This window comes from Maudiozyma barnettii (genome assembly GCF_903064755.1).
Source record: "Maudiozyma barnettii strain CLIB 1767 genome assembly, contig: KABA2_03, whole genome shotgun sequence".
Taxonomy (NCBI): Eukaryota; Fungi; Ascomycota; class Saccharomycetes; order Saccharomycetales; family Saccharomycetaceae; genus Maudiozyma; species Maudiozyma barnettii.
In genome coordinates, this window is record NW_024545240.1 from 1,249,518 (window position 1) to 1,269,543 (window position 20,026).

The 20,026-nt window shown below is 35.7% G+C and overlaps 12 protein-coding genes across 12 annotated transcripts; 5 read left to right on the top strand and 7 right to left on the bottom strand.

Moving 5' to 3' along the window:
• Positions 1-247: 247 nt before the first annotated feature.
• Positions 248-2,452, bottom strand: RTS1 (protein phosphatase 2A regulatory subunit RTS1; the record flags this gene model as incomplete). Its single annotated transcript, XM_041550009.1, has 1 exon — positions 248-2,452. One exon carries the CDS (start codon positions 2,450-2,452, stop codon positions 248-250), a length of 2,205 nt encoding a protein of 734 aa, XP_041405943.1.
• Positions 2,453-2,784: 332 nt separating this feature from the next.
• On the bottom strand, positions 2,785-3,420 carry KABA2_03S12562 (uncharacterized protein; the record flags this gene model as incomplete). Its single annotated transcript, XM_041550010.1, has 1 exon — positions 2,785-3,420. One exon carries the CDS (start codon positions 3,418-3,420, stop codon positions 2,785-2,787), a length of 636 nt encoding a protein of 211 aa, XP_041405944.1.
• A 177-nt stretch (positions 3,421-3,597) lies between these two features.
• Positions 3,598-4,230, bottom strand: KABA2_03S12584 (uncharacterized protein; the record flags this gene model as incomplete). Its single annotated transcript, XM_041550011.1, has 1 exon — positions 3,598-4,230. The coding sequence occupies one exon, from the start codon at positions 4,228-4,230 to the stop codon at positions 3,598-3,600; it is 633 nt and encodes a 210-aa protein (XP_041405945.1).
• Positions 4,231-5,018: 788 nt separating this feature from the next.
• On the top strand, positions 5,019-8,261 carry SMC5 (DNA repair ATPase SMC5; the record flags this gene model as incomplete). The annotated part of the gene is made up of 1 exon (XM_041550012.1): positions 5,019-8,261. One exon carries the CDS (start codon positions 5,019-5,021, stop codon positions 8,259-8,261), a length of 3,243 nt encoding a protein of 1,080 aa, XP_041405946.1.
• A 284-nt stretch (positions 8,262-8,545) lies between these two features.
• MSE1 (glutamate--tRNA ligase MSE1) lies at positions 8,546-10,141 on the top strand (the record flags this gene model as incomplete). The annotated part of the gene is made up of 1 exon (XM_041550013.1): positions 8,546-10,141. One exon carries the CDS (start codon positions 8,546-8,548, stop codon positions 10,139-10,141), a length of 1,596 nt encoding a protein of 531 aa, XP_041405947.1.
• Positions 10,142-10,420: 279 nt separating this feature from the next.
• OPI10 (Opi10p) lies at positions 10,421-11,194 on the top strand (the record flags this gene model as incomplete). Its single annotated transcript, XM_041550014.1, has 1 exon — positions 10,421-11,194. The coding sequence occupies one exon, from the start codon at positions 10,421-10,423 to the stop codon at positions 11,192-11,194; it is 774 nt and encodes a 257-aa protein (XP_041405948.1).
• A 200-nt stretch (positions 11,195-11,394) lies between these two features.
• Positions 11,395-12,732, bottom strand: SIL1 (Sil1p; the record flags this gene model as incomplete). The annotated part of the gene is made up of 1 exon (XM_041550015.1): positions 11,395-12,732. The coding sequence occupies one exon, from the start codon at positions 12,730-12,732 to the stop codon at positions 11,395-11,397; it is 1,338 nt and encodes a 445-aa protein (XP_041405949.1).
• Positions 12,733-13,373: 641 nt separating this feature from the next.
• Positions 13,374-13,694, bottom strand: RPP2A (ribosomal protein P2 alpha; the record flags this gene model as incomplete). The annotated part of the gene is made up of 1 exon (XM_041550016.1): positions 13,374-13,694. One exon carries the CDS (start codon positions 13,692-13,694, stop codon positions 13,374-13,376), a length of 321 nt encoding a protein of 106 aa, XP_041405950.1.
• Positions 13,695-14,697: 1,003 nt separating this feature from the next.
• On the top strand, positions 14,698-15,129 carry RPS15 (40S ribosomal protein uS19; the record flags this gene model as incomplete). The annotated part of the gene is made up of 1 exon (XM_041550017.1): positions 14,698-15,129. The coding sequence occupies one exon, from the start codon at positions 14,698-14,700 to the stop codon at positions 15,127-15,129; it is 432 nt and encodes a 143-aa protein (XP_041405951.1).
• A 733-nt stretch (positions 15,130-15,862) lies between these two features.
• On the top strand, positions 15,863-17,218 carry NOP12 (Nop12p; the record flags this gene model as incomplete). The annotated part of the gene is made up of 1 exon (XM_041550018.1): positions 15,863-17,218. One exon carries the CDS (start codon positions 15,863-15,865, stop codon positions 17,216-17,218), a length of 1,356 nt encoding a protein of 451 aa, XP_041405952.1.
• A 522-nt stretch (positions 17,219-17,740) lies between these two features.
• KABA2_03S12760 (uncharacterized protein) lies at positions 17,741-18,436 on the bottom strand (the record flags this gene model as incomplete). The annotated part of the gene is made up of 1 exon (XM_041550019.1): positions 17,741-18,436. The coding sequence occupies one exon, from the start codon at positions 18,434-18,436 to the stop codon at positions 17,741-17,743; it is 696 nt and encodes a 231-aa protein (XP_041405953.1).
• A 386-nt stretch (positions 18,437-18,822) lies between these two features.
• Positions 18,823-19,977, bottom strand: NGL1 (RNA exonuclease; the record flags this gene model as incomplete). The annotated part of the gene is made up of 1 exon (XM_041550020.1): positions 18,823-19,977. One exon carries the CDS (start codon positions 19,975-19,977, stop codon positions 18,823-18,825), a length of 1,155 nt encoding a protein of 384 aa, XP_041405954.1.
• Positions 19,978-20,026: the final 49 nt, after the last annotated feature.

Genomic DNA, 20,026 nt, shown 5'->3' on the forward strand with positions numbered 1-20,026 from the left:
CTTAAATAATTTTTTTTATATCTAATACTTTATCTAAGTATAAGTATATATATACATATATATGTTTGTAATCATTGAGGCGTTGACATTCAAGGCGTAATACTCTATAAATTGATACCATTTCCTTCATAATGAATGGCCATATAAATAAGATTATCCCATCAAGACCTCCAATTGAAAAGTCTTTCTATGACCATTCAGTTTAAAATTGTGTAGGACATCTTTCTTCTTCTTCTTTTACTTGAAATCAGCCACTTGTATATTTTTGATCATTATTATTGTCATTATCATTACCAGAGGTCACAGCGATCGGTCTTCCATCGACATCACTTATCCTAAGATTTTCTACGTATTTTTCTAAATGTTTCCAATTTTCTTTTCTTTCATGTTTACGTTTCTCAGTTTCTTTAACACTAGATAAGTATAAGGCATTGCAATTTTCGTACAATACAGGATTTGTTTCAAGGAATATTTTTAAGGCCTTGAATGCCATTGCATGTATTGCTTTGTTCCAAGAACCCGAATTTATCGCTTGTTCAACCAATAAATATGGATCATTCATATCTCCATTCGGATCATTCATGTCTGATGGGGATAGGGATGTATCTAATTCTAATTGAGCCGTCAATTCATATAAAGCAGGGAAAATAATAGGTAAGATCACTTCTGCGTTTTCAATGCATAAATTTAAGAAATATTCATTATTCCAATAACTTAAAACTTTTTCTGCGACTTGGAAATGTGATGAAGTGATACATTTAGCCAGTTGAACAAATAAAGGAACTTCAACTTTAATAAACTCTAAGGGTTCTATGACTTCAAATATATCTTCTATTTCATTTAAAAACATGATTTCCTTTGTAGAGTTAATCTTTGGCCAATAACGTAATAAACCCATTACTACTTCTTCCGTTAACAATGGTTCCTTCTCTAAGAATTGAACAATACAATACGCTAGTTGTGGATGATATAGTGATAAACAACGTACTTTGTGTAATGGAATAAGTACCCTTACAAGGAAAACTTTATGTTCTTCCTTTAACGGTAATGCAAACCCATTAATAATCGAACCTAAGATTTCCAATAATTCTGCAACACCATTAAATCTTTCAGTTTCATAAATGAATTGCAAAAAAATATTATTGATTGATCTTCTAATAAAACTTCTTAAGGACAAGAATTTACCATATATTCTATGCAATGTAGTCTTTAAACAATCACGTTCTCTAATGTCTTCACTATCAAACAATTCTAACAATGATAGAATAAAACCTTGATCGATATATTGTTTTGCTATTTGATGGTTGAAATCTGGTGACTCTACAAATCTTAGGAACAATTCATAAACCAATTGCATATGAGGCCATGCCAATTCATTTACAGGTTCATCTTCATCTGGATCGTAGATGTCACCGATTGGATTCACTGGTGGTGGTATTGGTCTAAACAAATTCACTTTAAACATTGTTACCATATGTAAATACATGTCATTAGTATAAGTGAATCTATTTGTTACGATAAATTCTATCAATTCTTGTAAAGTGAATCTTTTAATTTCTTTACCTTGAATATCAAAACTTGGATCATTAAAATCAAACATGACATTACATTGATCCAATTTAGCTATAAACAAAGGAATTTTTTCTTCGGGAGCCACTTCATCAAATGAAGGTAATTTAGATATTTGAGTATATCTTGATGGTTCGAATCTTGATGATGAATGACGTTGTGGAGTTCTAATCAAATCCACATCTGCATCGGAGACAAATTTTGCAGGAGTCGGTAATTTCTCAAATGAATGGGATGATCTTGGGATATCGATACTTGGAGATGAAGGTGACCCTTGAGTGGTATTATGAGATGATGGGGATGGATCTCCTCCCATAGTGGTTGCACTTGAATTCCCAACAGTAGCCGGCGCAATTGAAACAGCAGCAGCACCGATAAATGTGGGATGGGCTGCTGCAGTAGGTGTCACTACCTGTTGTTCAGATTCATTAGCGTTACCCGTGGTTATCACAGTGACAGATGGGTGAGAGCTTGAAACACTAGATTTCTTCTTATTTGACGAGGTAGTAGTAGTAGAAGAAGAAGAAGAAGAAGGTTTTCTTGAAGATTTCTGTTTGGATCCATCAGCAGAGGAGCCTTGTTTTGAGGATGTATGATGCTTATGAGACGACGACGACGATGATGATGTAGTGGTGGTAGAGTTTGTTGTTGATGCAACCAAGCCAGTAGTACTGCCATTATTCGTATTATTACTATTCTTCGTGGAAGAACTTGTTGATTTTCTACTGGACTCAGACGTTGGAGTCGTCGAACCATTAGACGAACTGTTCCCACTTACAGATCTTTTTTTCTCTTTTTCTTTTTCTTTCTCCTTTTCTTTCTTCTTTGAAGAACTTGAACTTGACGTCTTCTTGATCAGTTTCTGTTTAAACCCACGCATCATCTTGGGCAAATGTGGTATATGTGAGTGATGCTAGTGAAGATGTTATCAGTTTACGTCGACTACAAATGAATGTCCACAACAGAATCTCTATTTATAAATATTTCTCTCAAGAAATGAGAGTTGTCTCATTGTTTGTTGTCCCTTTTTCTTCTTGTTTGTTCTTCTCCCAAAATTTCTTTCAAAACCGAAAAATGAGAAAACAACACCAACAAACAGTGGGAACCGGTCATATACAACGACGACGACAACGACGACGACGACACAGAGAGAGGGAGGTATTTCTCGAGAAGATAAAATTATGGAAGTACATATTTACTATTTAGATGGCCGGATCAAGTCGATGTGGCGGTTGGCAAGTATACCATCAGGTACCCTGTATGACCGTCCCCGTTGGAATCCAATTGACCTTTATTATTGACTTCGCCTACACCATATTTGAAAGTATTGTAGTTAACAAAACCGAAATGTGCATAGACGTCTCTGGCGTGCTCACTGATTGCCTCTAATACCAATGCTACGTTTTCCTTGTTAGCTCTTTCTGTGTAGTGATCAAACATTGCTCTCACGCTCCCCTTCACCGGCGATTCTGGATCTTTCCCAATCATGAACAAGTAATAGTATTGCATCCCTTGGGGGATCACTTTATGCTTGATCTCCAACGAGGTGTCGAAGAAGATCTTGTTGAAAGCTTCGTCGGAAGTCCGAGCCATTGGAACAGACACCGATGGAGACGTCCAAATGGCGATCGTCGCATAATCGCCTGCTTGCATGATTTGAGCGCCATGGTCGTGGTAGTGGGTGAAGAATTCACGAGTCAGCAAGTCCACGGTGTTTGGCGAACCGATTGCTATATCCAGTGGTTTGTCTTGTAATTTGCAAGCCAGATACCAGTAACTTGGTTCTTCACGAAATGCGTTCTGTATGGCAGTGCAAGCCCTGTCGAAATCCTCAATCTTGCTCACGCTCATCTTGTCTGTATAGTTTTATATCTGCACTTCTCTTGTCAAAACATCTTCAATGAAAAAAAAAAATAGAGTGCATATATGTATATATGTATATATATATATATCTTATCTTATCTTATCTGTGTTGAGAGAGCTGAACCGGCATGTTGCCAGCGTGCTCGTGCACAGTGACCCTGGCTACTATTTTGGTAAATAAATCATCAGGTACCCTGTATGACCGTCCCCGTTGGAATCCAAGTGGCCGTTGCTGTCGACCTCACCCGCACCGTACTTGAAAGTATTGTAGTTAACAAAACCGAAGTGTTCGTAGACGTCTCTGGCGTGGTCACTGATTGCTTCCAGCACCAAAGCTACGTTTTCCCTGTTGGCTCTCTCGATGTAGTGATCGAACAGAGCCCTGACGCTGCCCTTCACAGCCGACACGGGATCCCTCCCAACCATGAACAGGTAGTAGTATTGCATGCCCTGGGGGATCACCCTCTCCTTCACCCGTTGAGACTCGTCCAGAAACACGGCATTGAAGCGTTCGTCCTTCGTGCGATCCACAGCCACATGCTTGTGGGGCACTGTCCAGATAGCCACGGTAGCATAGTCCCCGGTCTGAACAAACTCTGCGCCACGGTCGACGTAGAACATGATCGTGTTGCGAGTCAGCTCGTCGGCCCTCGAGTGTGACGCCAGGGTTTCCTCCAATGGCACGTCCTGGAACTTGCAGTTCAGAAAATCGTTAGCACTGCTGTCATGGAACGCCGCCAGCAGTGTGCCACACGCACGCTCGACATCCTCCACAGGGGTCACTTCCATCGTTGTCATTCTTGCTCCCCTCCCCTCCCCCTCCCCTACCCCCACCTACCTCGTTGTGGTGTAGCAAGGCATTGCTATATAGCAGCCAGCGTTGGCAGCCAGCGCTGGCTGCCAACCCCACCCCAAACCCTAACGACCCCACACACGCACCCGCCGTCCCGAGTGACTCCCACGTGACACGCACCGCGTCCACCGCCCGCGAGCAACGCAAAAACCGCAAAACCAAAAAATATAAAAAGCGGCGGGCGGCGGCGGCTGCTCAAACTGCAAAAAGTTGGCGCTTTTCACTTCCCGTCAGCAACAGCAACAGCAACAAGAGCAATGGCAATGGCAATGGCAATGGCAACTCTCTGGGGACGTAAGGTTACACCCTCACGGTAGTGGCTACCGTTATTGGCAATGATACTTTCTATATGATGACAAATGGTGCATTATGTGCGGCGTCGAACCCGCAACATGACTTCTTTTATGAGAAATGAGTGACAGTTTAAAGACTACCCATTACAATCAGAACCGCTACACTGACATACCTTCAAAGTATTATTGCTTGCTTGCTCTGCTCTTCTTGTCGTATCGCTGTATGGTAGCTCCCGTTATGTACTTATATATAATAGCCTAGTGACTTGGTGATGCAGTGTGCATTTCTTGCCACATACGGAATACAGTTGAGAGATACGCGTAGCGTAGCGTAACGTAACGTAATGTAAATAGTATAAATATACACAGCTGAACTTTTCAATAAGAAAGACCATACCCAAGAACAGGAAGAGCAAGACCGGCGACACACACAGGGACAGATGGACTTGGCAAAATACACCCAGAGCAATAAACGGATCAAACTGGCCACTTCCGACCCATCGCAATTTCAAAATGGGAATATCATCACGTTGAAACTGCAAAACTTCGTCACGTACACCCTGGCAGAGTTCGCTATGACCCCATCACTAAATATGATCATCGGGCCCAACGGGTCTGGGAAATCTACCGTCGTGTGTGCCATCTGCTTGGGACTCGCTGGGAAGACAGAATACTTGGGGAGAGCCAGTGATGCTGCCAATTACGTGAAGAACGGATGCCCTTACAGCACCATCGAGATCACGCTACGAGACACCGAGGCTCCTAATGGGAACTACACTACCGTGAAACGAAGACTCGTGAGAGACAAGCGTGGTGGAGGGGCAGAGTACTGGCTGAACGATAAGCAGTGTTCAGAACATGCAGTGAGGCAATACGTGCAGGGGATGAATATACAATTGGATAATTTATGCCAGTTTCTATCACAGGAACGTGTCGAGAAGTTCGCTGCTTTGAAACCTGTGATGTTATTACACGAGACTATCAGAGCCATCGATGGCAAGCTGTTGAATCTATTGGAACAACTGAAATCGTTGCAAGAGAATGAATTGACATGGGCAAAAGAAATTGATGTTAATGGCAAACGATTAGATGAATTATTAAAATTAAAAGAAAAATTGGATGAAAATATTAAATCGATTAAAGAATACGAATTGAAAAACGAATCCTTGAAATTCCATCAAAATTTATTACCGTACGTTTATTTAAAAGATCATAAAGAAAAATTAGAATCATTTAAAAAAGATTATAAATTAGCTAAACAACAATTAAAAATTCTAATTCAAAGAAAGAAAAAATATCAATCAAGTACCAATCTTATTCATGAAAATGAACAAATTACCAAAAATGATTTAATTCAATTCGAACAATTAATTCAAGATCAAACTTCAAATTTACAAAAAAATAAAACGTCTTTAAAAAATATTAGAGATTCAATGATTAAAAAACAAAATCAAATTGAGTATTATAAAAATAGAGCTAATAAAATTAAAGAACGAATTAAACTTACTGAAGAAACTCTTATAGAAAAGAAATCTACTCTAGAATCAATTAATTTACCTGATCCTGAGAAATTCAAAGAAATCTCAAAAAAAAGAAATGATATCATTATTCAACAACAATCAACCCAACAAAAAATCAATTCAATCAATGATAAAGCAAGAACCATCGATCGTCAAATTACAGCTCTAAAGGATAAAATTAAAAAGAAAAAAATATCTCAAACAAATTATGATAAAATAGATCTATTAGATAATCCAAAGAGACCCGATTTAAGGACAATTAGAGACGCTATGTTAGACGTCAGAAGAACTTCAAGAACAGATCAACAATGCGGTCAACAAATATTAGGCCCACCTTTAATTACAATATCCGCTAAAGAACCATCGTTTGCCCCTTATTTATCATCAGCGATTCCATTTGCTACTGCCATTGCATTAACCGTTACAACAGATACAGCTTTTGATCTTTACGCTGATCCAATCGTGAAAAGATTTCCTGTAAATTTAAGACAATTATCCAATAATCAATTTCAAGAACCTATCCCAAGAACTGAATTAATTGAAAAATATGGATTTGAAGGTTATTTATCTGATTTTATTAAAGGTGATAAAAAAGTTATCCAAATGCTTTGTGAGTTTCATAAGATTCATATGATCCCAGTGTCTCGTAGGGAATTGCCAAGTTCCCAATTAGAACCATTAATGAAACCTCAACCTAATGGGAAACCATTGTTTACTCAAATTATTCATGGTAAGACTTTAATTACTTTAAACGTCTCTCAAACAAATCAAGTCTATGCAAGATCTAGAAACATTGAATCTAATGGTAATACTCCTTTCTATGCTTCAAGTGTAATGTCAGATGAATTAAAGGCAAGCATAAATAGAGAAATTGAAGATATGGCCACTCAAGTAAATACTCAGTCTAAAACATTGGAAGAACAAATCAATGAAAAGAATGATTTTGCGCATCAATTAAAAGAACTTGGTCATGAATTCGATAAACTTAACGACGAATTAAGTGGATTAAATAAATTTAGAAGTGAACATTCGAAATTACAAAATGATTGCAATCTCTTAGAAGAAAATCTAGAGAAATATAAAGAGGACGCTAGAAGAGATGTCTCTTTAAAGATTGAAGATGTCAAGCATCAAATATCTGAAGATTTAAAGATAGAATTGAAATTGTCACAAGATATGATTAAACTTGTTACAACAAGATGTACAATGGAAGAACAACATATTACTAAACAAGCTAACTTCTTTAAATTTAAAAACATGTCCATGTCAATGAATGGATTGATTGAATCACTCAACGCAGAAGAAGACGAACTTGATCAAGAATATAGAACTAAGAAGGAAAATTTCGAAGAACGTAAAAATTCAAGAGAATATTTGGAATGGAAGAAAGAAATCGAAACTTATGGACCAGATCTTAAAGAAAAATTGGCTGAATTAGCAGAAAATTATGATAATGAAGATCATTTCAATATATCATTTATTAACGATACTATAGATAAACTGGAATCCGAAATTTCCAGATTAAATCATGATGCATCCTCCGTTAAAATTTTGGAGACAGTGGAGAAGGAAATCAAACAATTAAAAGAAGTATTACCTGGTCAACAGAAACAATTAACCGAGACACGTGAAGACATGACTAGTAAAAAAACTGCTTTGGAGCCTAAATTAGATGATATGATTGAACAAATCTCTAAAAAATTTGCTAGTCTCTTCAAGCGAGTTGGAAGTGCAGGTGCCATTAGATTAAACAAGCCTGATCTTTTCACTAAATGGGAAATTGAAATTCTTGTCAAGTTTAGAGATAATGCAGTATTGAAACAATTAGATCCACATACTCAATCTGGTGGTGAACGTGCTGTGTCTACAGTATTATATATGATGGCACTTCAAGATTTTACCACTGCACCTTTCAGAGTAGTTGATGAAATTAATCAAGGTATGGATAGAAGAAACGAAAGAATTGTTCATAAGGCCATGGTTGAAAATGCTTGTAAGGAGAACACCTCCCAATATTTCCTAATCACACCTAAGTTATTAACCGATCTATACTATCATGAAAGAATGAGAATTCATTGTGTGATGGCTGGACCATGGATTCCTAACCCTTCTGTTCAACCTGAAATGCAGCATTTTGGTGAGACATCCAATTATATATTATAAGCATATATACCTGTGGAAACCTTCACATACACATAGTCCAAAAAATTAAAAATCTCATTATAGAAAATTATCATATAGTATATGTTATTTGAGTCAAATGCTTCGAGTCAAGACCTTTCATTAGTTACCGGAGATGTTGAAATTCATTTTTTAATATTTAAAGGAAGGGGAGCTAAATAAAGGAAAACATATCACGACGATTAACAAATTAAGCCCAAATATATATATATATCTATATCTAAGAAGGGTGCGTATATTGCATTGTAATATAGTATTTATTGATTATGAGTAGGTTGTTATTAGGAAGAAGCAGCTATAAACTTGTGAGTCTACCTAGAATTTCTAGTCGACTCAATGCTGTTGACACGACTAGATGTTATTCAGACCTTCTATCTCGTAAACAGTCTAAAAAGGTATCTGTCCAACCGACTTCTCCAGTTGTTACTAGATTTGCACCGAGTCCTACAGGTTTATTACATATAGGATCCTTGAGAACTGCTTTGTATAATTTCCTTCTCGCTCGTAATACTAAGGGTAAATTCATATTAAGATTGGAGGACACAGATAGAACAAGGCTAAAACCAGAGGCAGAACAAAATATATATGATACAATGGAATGGTGTGGGTTTAAAATTGATGAGGGTCCTATTAAGCAAAGTGAGAGGAAAGAAATATATGCGAAGTACATTCAGATATTGCTGGATAAAGGGAAGGCCTACCGCTGTTTTTGTAGTAAAGAGAAATTAGATGCGTCGAGATTGGATGGGTATGATAGACACTGTTTCCATCTGTCAGAAGAAGAGATTTCAGCTCAAATGAAGGAGAAAGGTGGGAAATTTATTGTTAGATTTAAAGCACCTGAAAAATACGAAAGTTTTACTGATCTATTACATGGTCAAGTTAACATTCAAGATAGAAAGGATAGGATCGGTTATGATGATCTAGTATTGCTAAAATCAGATGGTATGCCAACTTACCATTTTGCAAATGTTGTTGATGATCATCTCATGGGTGTCACACATGTTATAAGAGGAGAGGAATGGTTACCTTCTACTCCAAAACATATTATGTTGTACAACGCATTTGGTTGGACTCCATCGAAATTCATACACATTCCACTATTAACAAGCATTGAAAGTGATAAAAAATTAAGCAAAAGAAGGAATGATGCATCTGTTTTCGCTTTAAAAGAGAAAGGTATACTTCCAGAGGCTCTGATAAACTTCTGTGCATTATTAGGTTGGTCACCTCCAAGAGATGTGGCTCAGAAGAACCACGAATGTTTCTCCCTTGAAGAATTGACTCAATTGTTTAATCTTGACCACCTTACCAAGGGTAACGTAAAAGTTGATAATAGCAAGCTATTATTCTTTAATAAACATTTTTTACAAAAGAGAATTGAAAATGAATTACAACTAGAAGAGTTGGTTTCCACTGTTATTCCTAAACTCTTAGCTAAATATGAGACCCCGGATGAGATACAACTGACAGAGAAAGTGAAACTAATACTTAAGGACTGCGGTCATTGTTTGAATACTATTAATGATTTTGAAGACCAATTTTCGTATTTCTTTAATCTACCAGATTATTCCGTTCATTCAGAAGAGACACAGAAATTCTTCAAGAGTAATAATAGAGATACCATTATATCCATCCTGGAAACCTCCAGAACTAAGTTAATGTCTTCCACGATACAAGAAACGATATCCGAAACCACAAAGACTTTAGGTGTGAATAAGAAACTTTTATTCCAATCTCTTCGCTTTGCTCTTTCAGGCAATGTATCGGGTGCCAAGATTCATGTTATTTTAGATATATTAGGGGCTGTTGAATCTCAAAATAGGTTACAGGCAGCAATCGAACATTTAAAAAATATGTAAATACCATAAACAATAAACATTATTTGTAAATATTATTTAGTTTCTCTATTAGTAATTCTCTTTATGACTTCTTTCGACTTAACCGGAATAATTTATCTTCAAGCCGGAAGGGTTTTACTGAAATTACCGAAAATTTAAAGGATCGAACGTAAAGAGTTTATACTTGAAAGTCTTATCCCAGATTAAAGGTACCAAATCATCTTTATATATTACAATTTAGATTCGGTATACACCAGTAATCCTTACATTATCAACAATATTATTATAACTCAATAAACGATGTTTGCTGCCGTCGCTGCTGGTAATCCTTTACAACTTTCCGAAGAAGTTGCCAACTCAAATGGATTACAACACACTATAATTCTCTCATCAACGAAGCCAAAATCATACTCACATATTTCTATATTTATTCTACCGAATGTAACGTTCCCGGAGAACTTTATTGCTACTGTGTACTTTAAATTAATCCCCACGGATGATTTTAAATTATTTGGTTATTTATCATTAGAAAAACCAAGTGCTATCTTTAAAGTTAAACTTCCTGGTAGTAGTCCTGCAAATAATGGTTCAAACAATTATATATCGCCATCAAATGATGGATTAGGAGAGATTGATATGGATGATGACTATGATTCTAATGTAACGAATCCCATGATGGACGGTAATACACCTCAAACAAACAATAACCTCTCCCAAGTGACAATCGGTATTTCAATTGAACCCAGAGAACAAGGGTTACTAAAGATACAGGAATGGAAACAAGAAATTAACGTAGAGAAAAGTAAGAATGCATCATCATTAGTACTATCCAGACCGAATGGAGCCATGGGTATGCCCTTAGCTATTCGAACTGTTGGTGAGTTGGCAAAGACATATCCTGCTCTTACAAAAGAACTAGCTGCTAAAATTGTACAACATGCATACAATTATTTGTCAGGATTTTTAGATGCCAATGGTAGTGTATCAATTAAGAGGTTCGATACATGGTGGGATAAATTCAAAAATAGATTAGAGAATGACGGTTCTTTCCTCGATGAAGTGACCAGTGCATGAGGGTAAGAAACTTTTACCACCAATAGAACAGCAATGATTTATACACCAATGGGCATAACATAGAGAGGTAGATGGTACCTCTTAAGAAAAATATATACAGTTATATATGTATTTATGATAAACAATGACAATTTTTATTTTTTTTTGAATGTATGTGGAGTTTTAAGGGGAGATATACCTTTGAATATTTTTTTTTCTTCTTATAGTTCATCGTGAAAGTTCTTAATAGAATCAGCCATTTCGTTGCCAAAGACCAAGTGTCTACTGTTGATCAGTTTTCTATCAAATTCATCCTGTTCGGGGTCTCTTGGTTCCTCACCATTTGCTAAATGAGCCTTTCTTTCTTCAACTTGGTTAATTAGCCAATTTAAGAATGGTGTATCTACTTTGATATCTTTACCGAAATCTGTCTTCAGATTGTATAAAGTGTTAAAGAATTTTCTCAAATGGTCTTCTTCAATGTCTGCATCTTTAACATACCTTGAGAATTCTTTAACCCAGTCCTGAATCTGCGGAATGACAAACAGGATCCCGTCTCTTTTCATGACAGGTGCAATATCCTCATGATGAACTCTATCAATGAAAGCTGAGACAATCTCTAAGATTCTCATCTTCAATTGCTTGTCATCGATGGTATAGAAGACGCGTCTTAGGGTCTCGAAATCAACTACACCTACAATATATGTTGGATCAGAGTCGATCAACACAGTTAGGATATTAATGAATCTTTTCACCAGCAATTGAACGTCATCAGTTACTTTTTTCACCTCATTAATGTTATTGAAAATATCTCTGACAAAATTTGGATAATTCTGTTCGATGTATTCTACGACAGGTGGATTATTTCTTATACATGCAACGATAACACGAGTGTCTAGTTCTCTAACGTTGATTGGGATAGACTCATTCAATGCCACGGATTGTAATAGATCAAACTCTCTAGTGGCGATTTTATAGCCTTGTTTGTAGTCATGAGCAAATTCCATTATATCCTCTAATTGTCCTGCAGCCTCAGGGTATTGGCCCTTATTTAAGAACCCTCTAATCGCAACAAATTGTTCAGAAAATTCATAATTGTTATTTACTGCACTTTCATCTTTCTTAACCATATTAGATGTTTCTTCTATCATTTCTGCTGCATTATTAGTATCTTCCTTTTCTTTATTATTATTATTGGTTACCATATTACCTTCTCCTAATTTTGCTTCTTTTAGACCAGTCTCTAAATTGACCCTAATGTCTAGACCGGCTGGTAATCTTTGTTCCGGTTTTACTATTTGCCATTCAGATGAAGGCTCGAATAATAAAGGATAGCAATCGTCATCGTTACACAACAAATCACCAGATATATATACGTTGTTAGAGGTAGATTCCTGTGACTGATCCGCGACTACGGCTGTATCTGTCGCATCAGCATTCTCGTTATTTGCAACCGATGTAGGTGCTAAAATTATTTGGTTTGAATGATCCATGGCCATGACTCCTGATATCAGTAATATAAAGGCCGGTAGCCACTGTATAAGTCTTCTCGTTAGCATTATTTTTGCTGTCACTCGCAAACTTGTTCTAAAGGTGTATCCTCGACAACTTTGAAATCGTTGAGACAAAATAGAGATTCCCCTAACTATTTTTATAATCTATATATTTTATCGGAAAGTCTCTTTACCCTTCGAGTTCGCAGAAGTCAGTGGTCCCTGTCTCTCTTCTCCTTTCATCCTGGCTTCACTTTAATTTTTTTTGCCTCTTCGATTACGTGTACGGCTTATCTAAAAGAGATAACTGACTAAACCACTGCAAATGCTTATATATATTCAAATAATGCAGAAAAGTTGATAATAATTATGATTTATGGGGGGTTGTGAAATTAAGAATAATGACCTAATTATATGTAAAAAATGAGTTATATAAAGATGTATTAAAAAAAGGATATAATAATTCTATTCTAGTCGAAAATTAAAAGAAATAGATGGATGAAAGAAATCAATGTAAATAAATAAAGGGGTTGCTGGAAACGAATACTACTCCATTGTATGGCGATTATATCTTTCCTTGTATTACAATTCCTTTGTGATTTTATTTTATTTCTTCATCAATACAATTTATTCAAACAATCAAAAAAAGATGGAATATATCATAAGAGTTTTATGGTAAACAGTAAATTTCTTTTTTATAAAGGTTCTTAATCGAATAGACCGAAACCCATGTCATCGTCAGATTCTTCAGCTTCTTCTTCAGCAGCGTCTTCACCAGCAGCTTCACCAGAGGCGGCAGCACCGGAACCAGAGGCAGCAGCTGGACCAGCAGCTGGAACAGCAGATAGCTTTTCGTTACCTTCAGCGATCAAGTCAGCGACAGTCTTACCTTCTAGAGCAGTCATTAGGGCAGAGACCTTTTCTTCTTCAACTTCGATACCGACAGAGGCTAGGACAGCCTTGACATTGTCAGCGGATGGGGTGTTGCCGGCGGCGTTCAATAGTAGGTAGGCAGCTAGGTACTTCATTATGTTACTTTAGTTGATCTATATTTATACTTATTGAATTAAGAACTATTTAAAAAAAAATAAGTAAATTTCAGCAAATACCTTTTTTATATAATAGTAGAAACACCTTTGTAAACTCTTGTTAGTTGATATATACTAGTAATAGCAATATTTGATACTTAAGGTGTATAAGAGAGAGGTTCCCTCGAATTAGCTAGAGGTGTCCTCACATTGGCAGTACCATATTGAAAGAGCATGCAAGTTCCAAGACACCTCCAACTCTATCCTCAAGACTAAACCATCATGAGCAGTAATGCCCTCCTCCCCTTCCCACTGTTCATCGTTCTATTTACAGAGAATAATTTTTCAGCTGGCTCTCTGCTCGGTGAGCCAGTGGCAGTCCGGCCAACTGATTAGGTGGAGCGCAAGGGCAACCTGTTTGTTGTTTGTTAAATATATTGCGAGTAGTTTTTTGCGGTCAAAGACCTTTATGGTGTGGTGTACAGATTGTACCGCTTTGTTGTTCCCTGTTAACAGTGCGGTGTGTGGGTTGAACAGTCACAAATCCAGATCAGAATTCTATTGTGAAAAATAATATTAGACGGGACGCACCGCACGCCACCGCACCGCCTAAGAAAATAAGTGAAAAAGTTGTGAATTCTCTCTCTGTGGCCCTGCCTGCTCTGCCCGCATCTGACGAGCACAGGGGGACGTAAATTCTTCCACTTCGCAAGCAAGTACGTCGTGTTTGCTCTGTTTGTTTCAACCGTTAATTTTATTCACATCTACCAAACTAATTTCAGTCTAAAGGTTTAGTGAGAGTTGGTTACGTTCGTTACACAATTCAATTCAATTTATTCATCTTCTTCTTTTTTGGTTAACTCTCTCTTGTATATATCAAATAAAAGAAAGGTTTACATATACTAGTATAAGTTGGTAATATTTTTTTTTTAAGATATTTAAATATTGTTTAATCATTTATCAAGATCATCATCACATATACACAAATCGATATAGTCCAATCATGTCTGCCGAAGCTCCAGCTAAGAAGAACAGAATCTTTAAGACCCACTCCTACAGAGGTGTCGACCTAGATGAACTACTAGGCATGTCTACCGAAGACTTCATCAAGCTAACTCCAGCCAGAGTTAGAAGAAGATTTGCTCGTGGTCTATCTGCCAAGCCAGCCGGTTTCTTGAAGAAGTTGAGAGCTGCTAAATTAGCTTGTCCAGAAAACGAAAAGCCAGCTGCTGTCAGAACCCATCTAAGAAACATGATCATTGTTCCAGAAATGATCGGTTCTAACGTTGCCATCTACAATGGTAAGTCTTTCAACCAAGTCGAAATCAGACCAGAAATGCTAGGTCACTACTTAGGTGAATTCTCCATCACTTACACCCCAGTTAGACACGGTAGAGCTGGTGCCACCACCTCCCGTTTCGTTCCATTGAAATAAGCGTTATTTAAGGGTTACTATTATTTTTTATCCAAAATTATTATTACATTAGACAACTTTATTGCATGGGTTTGATATCATGGTTATAATGAGAGATGACTATATGATTTATTTGTTTTTTATTTTTACCGTTGTGTTTTATTCATTCCCTTTATAATATGATTAAAAAAATACAATCAAGAATGAAAAAAATAAATTTTTACGTTATCCTCATATCTAAAACCCCAGTCCATGAAACATCCAGTCTTTTATTTTAACTATATAATATATATACTACTACTACTTATAATCTTATCTCATAACTATGGTCATGAATAAAGAAGACCAAATTTCAAAATCAAAATCAAAATCAATTTTCTACAATTCTATATTAGTTCTAGAATAGTACCATTGTTCAATAGACTTTAGGTTCAATTGATGATTCTACTCATTCTATGACTAGTAATATGATCAGATATATATGTAAAACTACGGCAGTACATGGTATTTAGCAACGTTTACTTCCAAAACTAATTTCGAGCACGTGACCGATTCAATTGAAAATTTTTCTTTTCACTTTTTGTCACTCATCTCATCTCATCTCATCACTTTGGTAATAACCCATTTTTATAGAAATGGATCACTGATCTCATAACTTCTTTAAAAGGGTCTGTTTATACAGTTATTTATTAGTCAGCAGTTGTGTAAATAAAATAACTAACACCAATTCACTTCTCTTTACGCAATTATTATCATGTCTTCGATTGATAATCTTTTTGGTAATGTTGATTCCAAAAATGTTGAATCTAATGTTAATGATATCTTTAATCAAAAGAGTAATGCGGTCGATACCGTCTCTATCAAGACAAAATTAAGAACTATCCTACCAAGTATTAAGAAAAAGAGAAAGAACACTGGGGAAGAAAAAGAGAAGGACCAAAAGAAAGAAGATGACAAAGAAGATAGTAGAGGGGAGGAACCAGTTCCAAAGAAACAAAAGAAAAAAGATGGTGAAGGTGATGACGATTTGGAAGGTAAGTACTTCGCCAAGATAATGGATGATGATAAGAAGGATAAAGATAATGAGAATGCTAGTGATTCTGATGAAAAGGCTACTAAGACTAAACATGCAGAAAAGGCTAAGAAAGTGGATTTGAAAGAAGATGAGTTAGAAAAAGCTGAAAGAACTGTTTTTGTAGGTAATGTAACAAACGAAGTCATTACTTCTAAAGATAAATTCAAGTCATTCAAGAAATTATTTAGTACAGATCCAAACCCTAAGGAAGATGAGGAGGACCAAGATGAAGAAGAAATTAAAAATAAGAAGAAACTATACGTTATTGAAAGTGTTAGATTTAGATCTATTTCTTTCAAGGAAGCTTTACCAAGAAAAGTTGCGTTCGCTCAGCAAAAATTGCATGACTCTAGAGAAGCAGTTAATGCTTATATTGTCTATAAGGAAAAAGATTCTGTTAGACCATTACTTAAGAAATTGAACGCTACAGTCTTTGAAAACCGTCATTTAAGAGTCGATTCTGTTATTCATCCAGCCCCTCATGACAAGCAACGTTCTATCTTTGTTGGGAATCTTGATTTTGAAGAAGATGAAGAATCCTTGTGGAAACATTTTGGTAACTGTGGAGAAATTGAATATGTTCGTATCATCAGAGACTCCATCACGAATATGGGTAAAGGTTTTGCTTATGTTCAATTTTATGAATTACAAAGTGTTAACAAAGCATTATTATTAAATGGTAAGCCAATGATCTCTGTCAATGCTACTAAGAATAAAAAGGGTAGAAAATTACGTGTGACTAGATGTAAGAATATGAGAAAAGAAAAGAATGCCTCAGATGCACGTCATTCCAAGGGTAAAAATTTTGATAAATTGAATGAATCTCAAAGGACAAAGATGGGTAGAGCCGGTAGAGTTCTTGGTAAAGCCGATAAAGCTACATTAGGTAAACAATTGACCATTGAAGGTCTAAGAGCCACAAAGGGTGAGAAAGTATCTCATTTGAAAAGAAAGAAACAAAGATCAAAGTCTGGTAGAGTCACTAAACGTTCTATTGCATACAAAAAGGCTCAAAATGAAACCAGTGAGAAGTAAATAAATAATAGTTCATCATTACATATTTATGAGTAAGACATAAGATAAAAAATAAAATTTCATTGTACATTATATTCAGAAATTTGAAAGATTATGAATTTGAGAACAATTTGTTAAATTTCAAAAAGGTATAAAACTTCTTGCTGTAGGTGTTTGTTTGTTTTTGATATTCTATATTGTTACTATTGCTACATCTATATATAATATATATAAAGTTGAGTGTGGATGCAAAACGAAAATGAATTTAGACAACGGGGAGTTTAAAATCAGCATTAGATTTCTGTTATGATAAAAAATAAATAATATGATGAATTGAATTTGTATGATCGATTAGAGAAATAGAGTCTTTAAATATTTATGATAATTGAAAACAATAATAATGATAAAATTGTAGAAAATACGAGGAACGATCATAACGACAACTTTTAACATGAAATAATGATAATAAAGGAGTGTGGGCGAAGAAATGAAAATAAAAAGAAATGGGACATGATGGTATTCTATGTAAAAAAAAAGAATCATTCAGTTAACCAAGTATGGGTCACCTTGTTGTTGATGCTGGTAATAATGTTGACTATTAGGTCTTTTGTTTTGTTTTAGATGTTGTTGTTGTTGGAATTGATGTTGTTGCTTTTCTAAGCTCTTTTGCGCTAATATGGATAATAAATTTTCCCTGTCATTCAACTTTTGATTGTATTGCTTTTGATGCAGATAATTCACATTATTTGGAGTGTTTGATCTATTGAACGAACTTTGTTGATCAGAACTAAACATGTGCTGTTGAGGTTGTTGTGGTTGGTTTTGATTTTGTAACTGAATATTATTGAAATTGTTCATAGATGGATGAGAACTGTATTGATTTGGTACAACAGGAACATTTGGATTTGGGAATTCTGGATAGAAATGAGAGTCATCCTGGAAGGATTTCATGTAATCAAGTTTTAGTCTTGCATGCATAGTTACTGGATCCTCGAAACTGGAACCTTTATCAGAGAATGTAATAGGGACAGGGTTTACCATGTTGATATTTGAGTCGTAACTCGTACGTTGTCCCTGATTCATCTGTCGCTGTTGCTGTTGCTGTTGTGGTTGTGATTGTTGCTGTGATTGCGGCTGTTGTGGCTGCTGTTGTGGCTGCTGATTATGCTGGAACATTGGATGAGCCATCATGTTTGCATCATTAGAAATATCAGATGAGTACTGTTTTGGTTTCTGCATATTTTATTGTTTTTAATTATTTCAGTAATTTTATTGTAGTCTCTCACTAATAGTAGAAATCTCTGACTTTTTATTGGGCCACTAATTGAAGGAAGTAAAACTTTCTTTCAACTGAATATCTATTCTTCCCAATCTTGTCTGTTCTTTTGCTATCTATTGCTTAAATCATCAAACCACTAACTTATATGTTCTGTGTACTCTTTTTCAACTCATTTTGATATTTTTTCTTCCTTTCTTCGCTGGCAAAATTTTTCAGCGAGAAAAAGAAAAAGAAAATTTAAGAAACAAAAAAGAGTTTGGTGGAATCGAATCGATTGAAGAGCAACAGTGACAACAAATAAGATTGTATAATAGCAGGTTTTGTTCATCATAGATGATGTGCTACCTCATAGTAATTCGAACTCTGCGACTAGTGGAATGTGGTCACTGGGATGGGTTTCGTTAGGTAGACCATGCTGATGATGAGTCTCCAGTTCTTCCGTAACTTCTTTCCCACTTAGAATCTTTGTTAATTGGAAATCTGTATCATGATACCAGATATAATCAAATATACCTTTTAATTTGCCTGAGTAACAAGTGTAATCAAAGAGATTTTCTTTTACTATGTCATCGTAAACACAATGATTCAAGTTTGTACGCATCGGATTCAACATATTAAGACTGTTCGTGTTAAGTATTTGACCCTTTAAGAAATTTATCACTAATGAATCACCAGTAGAGTTCAAATCTCCAGTGAAGAGAATCTTGATCTGTTGATCTGGACGACCTTCTTTCTTGTGGTTTTCTTTAATCTTGTTTATGATTTTGTCTAATTCCCTCATAATGACCATACATTGAGACAACTTCACATCATCGTATTTCCAATAAAGATGAGTATTAATAACAACAAAGGCGGTACCAGTGGGTTTATGTCTTAAGGAAACAAAGAGACATACTTGATTCTTTGATTTCAATACATCTAATAAATTACTTGCACCGACAACTTTCCCTGAACCATCCGTTAAGTCCATTTTTTTCTTTGCTAGAAATCCTAGTTCATGTTTATTAAAGTTGTTTAAATATTCACTTAGTTTAATACCAGTAGAATGAATGAATTCAAATTTTTCCAAATTATAAAAGATTCCAACACCATCTAATTCATCCTTTTCACCCTTCCAATAATTTGGAGCAGTCTTTGAAATATACTCCGAACCCATCTTATATTTCTCCAGAAAATTATTTTTCCAAAAAGTATTATAATCACGGATAGTTAACTCTTGTAAGCACATAATATCAGATTTATAAGTTTGAAATAATTCTCTCTCCAATAAATTATGTCTGTATCTCCAATCTTTGTATTGTTCTGGAACGTAAGTATATACCTGCGGCCACATATATGCGGGTGAAAGAATATTATAAGTTAACATAGTGAACCTATTATTATCTATCTCCTTCTTAGTAACCTGACCACCAGGTAATCCCAATTCCCTTAGTTTACCCTTGTTTGCACCCCATGAAGTAACCGGTTTCACAGGTATAAATCGACGACAAAAAGCACTCATAGTTTTTTTAATTATTAGCAGATGGTTCTAATTGTTAAATCTTACCAAT